The 11,272-nt window shown below is 41.5% G+C and overlaps 1 protein-coding gene across 1 annotated transcript; it reads right to left on the reverse strand.

The window, feature by feature from the left end:
• Positions 1-10,085: 10,085 nt before the first annotated feature.
• On the reverse strand, positions 10,086-11,024 carry LOC118856456 (olfactory receptor 7G3-like). Its single transcript, XM_036766743.1, has one exon. It carries the CDS (start codon positions 11,022-11,024, stop codon positions 10,086-10,088), a length of 939 nt encoding a protein of 312 aa, XP_036622638.1.
• Between the last annotated feature and the right edge of the window lie 248 nt (positions 11,025-11,272).

Genomic DNA, 11,272 nt, shown 5'->3' on the forward strand with positions numbered 1-11,272 from the left:
ATTTTTAATGAGAGAACCTAAATTCAAATCTCGTTTCTGCTATGCAAATTCTCTGGGCTTCAGTTTCCTCATTTGGACTTGAAAATCTCTCAATTCCTTTATGGCAGCAAATCCTATAATACCATCTGGAAAGTCCAGCCCAGGTCTGAGCTGGATCACATGACCTTTGGGGTTCTTTCCATGTCTAATTGTCTATGAAAATCAACTTTTTGTTTTGGGGCACCAGCTTCAAAGGTGAAGGTGCCCCCTTATGTACTCCTTTCAGCCCCTTGCTGGGTAGAGATTCTGTGATCCTCCCTTCTCAGGTCTGAGATTTAGGTTGCAGATATTTTATGAGCAGGTACCATCATTCTTTGAACCTCAGTACCCCCCCCCAAAGAATAAATGGAGACCAATCTGCCAGGGAAGTAGAGATGTACTATAACAGTGCACATGAAGATGCCTACCCAGAGAAAATTCTGCCTCTCTTTTCACAAAGGGGGCCATATTCCAGAGAAATGAAGATCTGGTCTCATTTTATATATGGGCCTCTGTATAGGCCACAATATTTATAGCAACTTTTCTCTTTAGAAAAGCATTCTCTAAGACAATTAACATTTATTAAATATTTATTTAATATTTATTCATTTAATAAAACTAATAAAATCTATTATGTTTGAGATACTGTGGTGAGCACTAGGAACAGGAAAAGGCAAAAAAACAAGTCCCTCCAGCTCTAGGAAGGAACTAGTTATTACCACTCCCCTGCCCCAGTTTCAGAAACAGGACCCTGCCTTCCTCTCCCTCCTCACTGACAGAAATCTACTAGAGTCCTTTTTCACTCATGGTGAGCCTGACACACACACACACACACACACACACACACACACACACACACACACACAAATACACATATGCATATGCCCATTCAGAAACATTCAGAGAAACACAAAAATGCACACACAAATCATACGGCACTCAAATATTCATGGAAAAAATCATACTGGGTGAGTGAATTTCTCACACACACACACATACACACACACACATAAAAATACACATACATGCGCAACAGAATTTAACACAGTTCTTCCCTGCCTTCCCTGAGTGCAACAGAGGAAGACTGGGGCTCTCCAGATTAGGCCCATTCACGTTCCCTCCTGAGATGCCCCAGCCCCTCTTCCCTCGTATACTTGCCCTACATGCAATTTTTAGGATGCAGCTCCAACCCCAACCCCTTTTGACATGGGGAAAACAGAGGAAACAGATATATCTTATATAGTACCAGGGGCACCCTTCCTTTATTGGTGGAGCTGTCAAAATAACTATCCCATATACAAAGCATTCTCTGAGTCCACATCTACCCAAATACCATAGTTCATGAACTCTCACTGGCATGTTTGCTCTTTCTTCTGTCGGCTATAAAGGCATTTAAGGGAAAAAATGAAAGCAAAGTAATAATAGAATAATCCCTCCATTAACCTTGGGTCCATTCTCCCACAAATATATGTGTGTATGAATGCATATACACATATATGTATGTGTTATATGTATATCTATGTGTGTGTACAAGTATGTGTGTGTATAGATAGATATATAATCAGTAGAAAGAGTAGGAACACATAGAGATCATGAGTGATAGGGGCATGTGTGGGGAATAAATGTGACTATCATGCAAACACAAGGTGAATTCTGGGTGAATGGCATTCGCAACACCAGGATGGGTTAGAATGATTCATTGCCAAGAGGAGCATAGGAAGGTGTAAACAGGCACAGTCAGGGCTAGACGCCCATTTAGACTTCTTTGATCCCATTGGCCTATGGAGCAGCATGCTGTGAGTGGTGGTCCTAACCAACAATGGCCCTCAGGTTGAAGGCCCAGAGCCAAGTGAGACTTGGGTTTACATATGCTTTTCAGACAAAAAGGCCTGCTGTGGCAGCTGACATGTCACCAGTGGGGAAATGGGGCAGGGAACATGAACCAATAGAAAAAAAGGTTTCTAAAAATTAAGTAGGATGGTATACTCAGGATGAGATAGGTAGAATTATAACTATGTTTCATCAGCAGGCTTGCTAGAGAGTTTCAGCAGCCAACTTTACCTAGAACTTTGGTTATTTAAACCTTAAGCATATGATACTTGTGTCCTAGGAGAATAGGGCCATAGACTCCTCTGGCTGCTCACCAGCACATAGGAACTGCTCATCTCACCAATGCTACAAGTTCATCAATTTCACCAAATGGCCCTCAAAGGCCCTGCTCCCTGCTAAGTGTGGTATGTCCTCTGAGAACACTTTCACTACTTCCCATTAGTCTCATGGTAACTCTTAGTCATCTAGTATCTAAGAGGCACCACTACTGTGATAATACATAGTCTTCTGGTGCCTGGACATTGCTTCCTTCCACCAGGTTCCAGTCTTTATCTCTCCAGGGACACCTGCTAGCCATTTTGTCTCCCATCATCTGAAGCAAATGTTTTAAATACTCAGGCCACAGACCACATTACAGCCCAAACCAGATTAAAATGTAATCAGGAAACAGTCAACAAATAAAAATACAACTTAATATAGATAATGGTAATATTTGGTTTTCTAAGTCAATATGCAGCGCAAAGGAATCCTTATATACAAGGTTAGTGACCACCTTTCTATTTGAATTTGACACCAATCTAAGGTCTAATAGCTAGAAAACTTCACCTAATTGTGACTCTCCTAGCAGTCGTGAGTAGAATTGACTCGAGGAACCATATTTTATTTCTTGGACCTTCTTTCTTACTCTGCATAGCGGTGCAATGAAGCAAGTGGGGCTAAGTAACTGAACCGGGTCTTTCCCAAGGTACCTTGGTCCAGAGCATGACTATAGATTGGTTGTCTATATTTTGTCTCTCCAATATAGGCTGGTAGTCAGCTCTATAGCTACAGCCACCCTATCCTGTGAAAGAAAGCAGAAAGTAGAATTTCCCCAAGCTAAGACTAAGTCTTTTCATCACTCCTGTGTCTGGGTCAGAATTCACCATCCTCTGTTTCAGACATCTATCTGACTAAAGAAAGGAAGCTGTTAAGATTCAATCTGGTTTAGCACAGAAATGCATTTTATTGAGAACAAATTAAAGCTAATGAGACAAGGTTATTGTTCTCCATTTATCTTCCCTGGATCCCAACTTTTATTAATTCTATCTGTTGGTAGTGAAAGCACTTTTGTTGCTGCATTTTAACCATTGGATAAAAACTGTACATTTAGGAAACGAAATTGTCTTTCTCAGGCAAGAAATTAATAGGAAAAGTATATGTGCGCCCCTGTGTGATCCAGAACAAGTCTAACTAGGCCTGTCCTATCATGCCTGAATAAGTCAGTTGGAGTGAGTCTAAGTAGACCTACCTGATGAATTGGGGATCAAGATGGGCTCTTAGCACTTATTCAACCAAGTGCCCTTGAAGAGTTTGGCTTTTGTTTCCTTTGATTAATTCAGTGTCTTTGATTGAGTCTTATTAGGTGCTAAACCCCAGGCCCAAACCCCTATCTATTAGGTGCTAAGCCTATGTGGGTGTGAATTGGTAAATAACTTGGGGCACAAGGTGGGGCCAATGAAGGGAGGTGCTAAGACCAGGGCCAATAGTAGCCGCTTAAGTTCTGGTTGCTCAAATGAGGTTTGATGATGGCTAAAGAGTGCATAAAAAGACAGAGCTATTTGCTTAAGGCTCTCACTCTTGGTGGCATACTGACATGGAGACTCTGGGCAGCTGTGGTTAAAAGCCCTCCAGCTTGTAAACCCGGATGTTGGGACTTTGTTAAACTCTGGTAACTGAATTGGGATTTGAATTAGACAAGGTCTGTCTGTTGATGTTTGTAATTTGTTTGTATTTGCTCTGAAGTTCAGAGTGCTGACTTTTTCCCCTGAACTGAGTGAATGATATTTGTATGCTGGATTAAAGGAAGATTAATGTTGCTTTCCTTAGCAAAGCAGATCAAAAGAATGTGGGCTTACAGTGTTCTGTGAGCTGGTTGTTGTTGGTTTTACATCCCCACAGCAGCTGCTAGCCTGATTGTTGAAACACCTGAGAAGGATCATGTAATCATGCCTAAATGACTAGAAATGACTATGCCCAGGTGAGCCTCAGAGACACTGAATAAGCTTATGTGAGTCTACCCAAGGAAATCTGACTATGTGAGAGTGTCTGTGTCAGGGCACATCTGCCCAACGGCACAGAGAGAAAAAGCCTTAGGCCCCAAAATGCTGAACAAAGACTGAATCTTGAGCTGTGGAGGATGGGCCTAGTGAGTGTGTTTGCAAGTAGGAAGTCTGAGGAGTAAGAAGTCATGGAACTCAACTCTGCCCAAAATGATATGTTTAATTGAACAAACCAAAACTTTCTGAGCCCCGCCAAAAGAAGAGAGAGAGAGGAGGAAAAAAAAAAGAAAGACTAAAAGGAAAATAATTGAAAAAAATCCAGAGAAGTAGAGAAATTATAACTATAACTGCTACCTCCCTAACTATGAATAACCAAATCATACAATTATAAAACCAAGGAATTATGAAGACAAAGAAAAAATCCAAGCACCAAGGAGGAAAAATAACATTTAAAGAAACAGAAAATATACTAACAGCAAAATTTTCAAAAGCAATGAATAGTGGGCCTGGGTATCTGATGAGGTATTGGACATTGCAGAGAAGCCCTTTGGACATATGTTTGTTTCATACTATGTTTCCAGATTTATGTGATCACCATTTACCATAGCTACCAAGTTCCTCCTATGAGACTACTGAGTGTGCAAAGGGTGTCTGGCTCTGTCCATGGGGCTCAGAGTTGGATTGGTTATGAAGGTTGATTGATAACTATTGTCTCACTCTGTGAGAGCCTTGAATTGGATGAAAAGCTCTCTAGTGTGGGCTTCTTATCAAGAAGACAAGATGTGAGAAACAAAGAGAAATCCCAGAATCAATCAGGGAGGAGTAAAAGGATTGTCTTGCCTAGTGGAGAGTAAATAACAAATTTGTAGTGAACGCAATCACCTCAATTGTGTGATTTCCTTCACACCTATTCAGCAGCAAATGAGTAAAAATGGAGGAGGCAGGAGGTAGAAGTAATACAGGCTTAGGCTCGGGCTGGGACCAGGTAAGAGTGCCAAAACAGTAAGTGGGCAAGGGGCTGGGGAGGAAAGGACAGTATAAAGTTCAATGGGTTACCTATAGGTTCAAGACTGGGAAGAGAGCAAAGCTAAGTTAAAGCAAGGATGAGAGCCTGAGAGAATATAAAGAGATGGATGCATTCAAGGCCCCCAGTGAGGATGAAGGCATTGGGAGACACAGAATGATGAGAAGGTATGATCTAATATAGAAATTCAAGAGTTTTTTTTTATCCTGGAAGCAGAACACTTCTGAGTGATCACAAGACCAAAAAGGTGACCATCCTTATGTGTAGTTTAGGGGGAAAGGGAAGGAGCCATGGGGGTTGAGGAGACTGAGAAATTGGGAGGTTAGTGTGTTTAAAGGGGCATCATCATGCGTATTGATACTCCCCTAAGATAAGGGCAGGAGTTAGGATAGAAGACTGTGAACCAGGAATAAGGAAGTGATAACCCTGCTGTGCCCTCCTCTGTTCAGATCACATCTTAAGTATTGTGGAGACCTATTCTAGGAAAGATGTGGATAAGCAGGTCAGGGTCCAGAGAAAGGAAATGGGCTTGGTAACAATATTCAGATCCATGCCATGTAAGGACTCATGGATAGAAATGAGATCTGTCATACATGAAGGAGAGAAAAATTAAGGGGGACTTGACAGTTCTTTTCAAGTATTTAAAGGACTGTATATATTTCCTGGAAAATAGCAGACTTCCCTCTTGTTATTTATTGGTAAGTGCACACCCCGAGCTGTCTCAAAAGGGACCCAGCCACTGGGGTAACTCAGCTTGTCCTCTCACTCTCCTTCTCCTTTCAAAAGGAGGGTACATTTTGATGGCAGGAAGCTGCCCACTTAACTTGGGGTTCACTAGCTAGATTTTCTTTCTCTTTCTTTCCTCCTTTCCTCTTTCCTTTCCTTTTCTCTCCTCCCTCTCTCTTTCTCTCCCTCTCTCCCTCTCTCTCTCTCTCTCCTCTCTTTCTTTCTTTCTTTCTTTCTTTCTTTCTTTCTTTCTTTCTTTCTTTCTTTCTTTCTCCTTTCTCCCAGTTTACCCTGAAGCTCATAGATTGGACCACAATAGGTCCCTGAACAAGCTCCACTTAATGGCTGTATTTTGGGCACTAGTGCCTTAGAGGGAATGTCGGTGGTAACTGTTTCTCTTCTGGACAGCAACCCTGAGGGTCTTCCCCTCCCAGCTTGATTTTTTTATCTTTTTTTCTAAGTAAAAGGGCCATCCCTTGACTCACTTCATAAGAGGCCTATTCACTGAATGGACTTTATCTCATTCTAAGTGACTTAGTGAAAAGGCCTGAGCCTAAAAGGGACAAGGTCTCCCTTTGCATCCTAGGCCATCTCCAGGCATCCTGATAAATATCTGGCCACTGGACCGAGATGACTCTGGAGGAGAAAATGAGGCTGGTGACCTTGCACAGCCCTCCCTCACTCAAATCCAAATCAACTGAAAGTCATGTCATCATTTCCCTGATGTCATGACCCTTTGAAAACAAAGGACAAACCCAACAACAAAGGCACACCATTTGCAGAGAGCAACGGCCACTATTGTCTCTTCTGCCTCTACCCCACTTTTGAAGATCTCTCAGCTGAGAGCAGCTCTGGAGTTGCACCACAATTCCTTGGACTACAAGCAGGTCCCTTCTCCTCAGAGGGTTTTGACCCCTCTTCTTCAAGGAAGAAATCCATAGTGATTGCTGAGCTCCAAGTGTTCAGCAGTCATTCTTACTTTTCCATTTCTGTGTCACTTTCTTCTGCCCTTAAACATCCTGACACAGGTCCTAATCTCCCTCTGCCTTTTTCTTCTTTTTTGAAATTGAAGAATTTATTCATTAACATCATCAAAAGCATTTATTAAGCACCTATTATATGCCAGACAGTGTACTAAGTGCGGGGGACAAAACACTCCCAGCTCACGTTCTAATATGGGATAAAACATGCAATGTATATATAAGACATATAGTGTAAAGGAGAGGGATTATTTATTGGAAAAGAGATTCTTTAGTCTCCATGATAAACTAATATAAATATAGAGGGCCAAAAACAAGCTAGGAAATTTCCCAAATGTGGAAAGATCTATGGATTTTCCTATTTTAATAATCCCATGTAATACATCATATTGATACATAGAGTTGAATTCAGAATGCAGTCAGTGGAGGTTTCTTACTTTTTCAGCTGTTTGAAGCCCCACAGACTCAAGCATGTATACTAGTGAGAAAGGATTTCCTGCAAAATGGAAATATACATCAGAGACCTTAACAATGTCACTGCATTAGTGGCTTGGGTGTAGAACCTCCTTTGGACAAGTTTTCTCTCTCTCTCTCTCTCTCTCTCTCTCTCTCTCTCTCTCTCTCTCTCTCTCTCTCTCTCTCTCTCCCCTCCCTCTCACTCTCTCTCTCTCTCTCATCTTGTTAATGAAGTCCCCCTTCTCTTTCTGTAGGCTTATAGAAGACAACACACAAACTACTGCAGGCTGCTACTGATGCCACATTTAACATCACATAGAATGTCCACAAAGAGCTTGCACAGGTGTCACACTAAGATTCTATAAGATTCTGTGATTTATAATGAAAAAGGTAAAGGGACTAATACAGTAATGATGATGAGAGTAAGGTTAATAAAAAACAAAAATAACACTTTACATTTGCTCCTTCTTCAATTCTTCATCTAAGTAACACATGATCCTCAAAGGTTTTACCAGAAGAATACAAAGTCTGATAGGTGTTACAGGCTTAAATATGTTTGACGATTCAGGGATAGCTATTGGTCTGTTGACCTAGGACTAGCTTAACTTAGTGCACAGAGACTCACCTTTAAAATGTTGGCCAACAGATAATGGAGAGTTTTGTCCATATTGCATCATTAAAACCATGTACAAAAATACAAAGGCTTAGGATTGAAGTTGGGAGAGTGAGAAAGCAAGGAAACATTTTAAAAATACCTACTATGTGCCAGGCACTCCAGCGCTTTACAAATATTGCCTCTTTTGGACCTCACAACAATCCTGGGAGGTGGGTGCTATTACTATTCTCATTTTACAGTTAAGGAAACTGAAGCTGACAGGTTAAGTGACTTGCCCAGAGTCACACACCTAGGAAATGACTGAAGCAAAATTTGAATTCATCTCTTACTAACTTCAGGCACAGCTCTCTATCCCCTGCACCATCTAGATGCCCTTGTTTCCACAGTTCTTGGCCCAAGTATTACTGCTGTCTCCTCTGCTTCTGGATACATGACTTAGGGACCACTGCCATATGCACTGGGGAGCAACCCCAGGGAGGAAATCATATGGTCAATTTTCCCTCCTTTCTTTCCCAAATGGAATTCATAGCCACAACATCCTCTTTTCTCAGATTTGACTTTTCTCCAACATTCCCGTTTTCTGTTGAGGGTACCACAATTCTTCTAGTCACCCACGTTCACATCCTCAGACTCATCCGCCACTCTTCCCATTCCTTCAACCTGCACATTCAATCAATCGCCAAGGTTGGTCTAGTCTACCTCCCCAACATAGCTCATACACTGCTGGGTGATACGATGGATTGCTTACAGGACTTGAAGTCAGGAAAAACTGAGTACAAATCTTGCCTCAGACACTTGCTGGCTTGGGCAAGTCACTTAACTCCCTCCATACGTCAGTTTCCTAATCTGAAAAATGAGGATAATAATAGCACCTACCTCCCAGGATTGCTATGAGGGTCAAATGAGCTACCATGTATAAACCATGTTGCAACCTCTAAAATGCTATATAAACATTATCTTCGAGATATATATATAAATACATATGTGCATGTATATGTTATCTGTATATATATATATATATATATATATATATAGCATTATTATTTCTGTCATCTTCTATCCATTCATATAACCTCCATTCAATCCTATATCCCCACTACGCTGGACTTCCAAATTAGTCCTCTGCTTTGAGTCCCCCCACTCAAACTCATCCTCCGTACAGCTGGCAAAATCATCTTCCTAAAACACAGGTTGTAACTTGAAGGTTCCTTCTACCTCTAAATCTATGACCATATGACCATGTCACTCCCTTATATAGGAAGTTTTAGGAGATCCTCATTGCCCATTCAATAAAATAAAATACTCTTGGCTTTGGCATTGAATCCCCCTCATAGTCTGGCTCCAACTTTACCTTTCCAGACATTTCACTTTATACCCCTTCAAGTACTCTGTGTTCCAGGCAGACAGGTCTACTCACTGTTCTGCAAACTCAGCACCCCATCTCCCATTTCTGGGTCTGTCTGCCATGTTCAGAATGTATTCCTTCTCCTCAAGTACTTTTATAAAACTTTCCTTCCCTCAAGTCTCAGCTTGAGAACTACTTTACACTAAAAGTCTTTCCTTATCTCCCTTTTTCTTAGTATTCTCTGATTCTCAGCACATTCATGTATCTGATTAAATGTTCTACCCTGCCCCCATAGAATATAAACTCTTTGAGAACAAAGATTATTTCTACATTTTTTCTTTGTGTCCCCAGAAATTAAAGGAAGGCCTTGAACACAGTTGCCTCCATTCCTACGCTCAATCCTTCATAAAGAATTTTCATATGCAGTATATCAGTTTATGCACAGAAGGGTTGTTATAATTCCCATTACAGCAGAAAAAGAAACTGAGTCTCTGAAAGCTTGGGATTTGCCAAGAGCACATGGCTTAAAGTGGAGGACCAACAACAAAAAACCAGATCATGAGATTTCATATCCAGAGCTCTTTGGTAAAAAACAAAGACTAAGTTCTCATGAAGAGACATAAATAAAGCCAGAAGTCATGGCCATTAAAGTGACAGGAAATAGAGGCCAGGAAGCAGAAGATTAGTTATCTACAATCAAAAAGATAAGAGTCAATCAGAGGAATATGACCCTGGAAGCCCCGAACCTCACATTTGGAATGTAAGATTCTGATTGCTGAATATTTGGTCCCAAATAACAAAGCCATATACCCAGGCCCAACACTATGGCCCATCATTGAGAGGAAGCTGATCTGCCAATGAATTTCTTCAAGGCATCCTTTATGTCCTTGTTCCTCAGGCTATAGATGAAGGGGTTCAGCATGGGAGTTACCACAGCATACATCATTGAGGCAACTGTACTCTTCCAGGAAGAATAGGTAGCAGAAGAGGTCATGTATACTCCAAATCCTGTGCCATAGAATAATGAAATAACACAGAGGTGAGAACCACAGGTAAAAAAGGCTTTATACTTCCCCTCGGCAGATGGGATTTTCAAAATAGAAGAACAAATCTGCGTATAAGAAGTAAGAATCCCTGTGATGGAAACAATACCCAGCAGGCCAGTAGTAAAATAAATCAAAATGTTGTTGATGAGGATGTCAGAACAAGAGAGCTTCAGGACCTGAGTGAGATCACAGAAGAAGTATGGTATTTCATGATCTTTACAGAAAGACAGATTCATCACCATGAGACTGTGAAGCAGAGAAGTTAAAAGACTAAGAACACAGGAAATCAGAACCAACAGGCCACAAAGCTGTGGATCCATGATGGCCACATAGCGCAGAGGGTGACAAATGGCCACAAACCGATCATAAGCCATCACAGAGAGAAGGAAGTTGTCCATACAAGCAAAGACTAAGAAGAAATACATCTGGGTGAGGCAGCCAGCATAGGAGATGGCTTTACTGTGTGTCAGGATGTTGGCCAGCATCTTGGGGACTGTGGTGGATACCAGACAAAGATCCATCAAGGACAGATTAGAAATGAAGAAGTACATGGGGGTATGGAGGTGGGAGTCAGAGCCAACAGCCAGCATGATAAGCAGATTTCCAAACAAAGTGACCATGTACATGCCCAGGAACAGCCCAAAGAGAGGCAGCTGCTGCTCTGGCTTCTCAGAAAGTCCCAGAAGAAGGAATTCAGAGACACATGTTTGGTTGGCTGGTCCCATGTGGGTAATGTGTCTGCCAAGAAAGAGATGAGAGAAGAACATGAAATAGGAAATGCAGACATTCTTCATGCAGAGAAAAGAATCTAGGACATTAATTTGGAAGCCTCTGAATTGAGGTCCCAACTCTGGCACCTACTGTGCAACCTTGGGTGTATCACATCCCCTATCTGAGCTTCAGTTTCCTCATCTACTACAGAGGTAGGACTAGGTGGTTCCTTTTAATCAGATGGTACCCCACCCTATCTGTG

Source organism: Trichosurus vulpecula, chromosome 1, assembly GCF_011100635.1.
Source record: "Trichosurus vulpecula isolate mTriVul1 chromosome 1, mTriVul1.pri, whole genome shotgun sequence".
NCBI classification, from domain to species: domain Eukaryota; kingdom Metazoa; phylum Chordata; class Mammalia; order Diprotodontia; family Phalangeridae; genus Trichosurus; species Trichosurus vulpecula.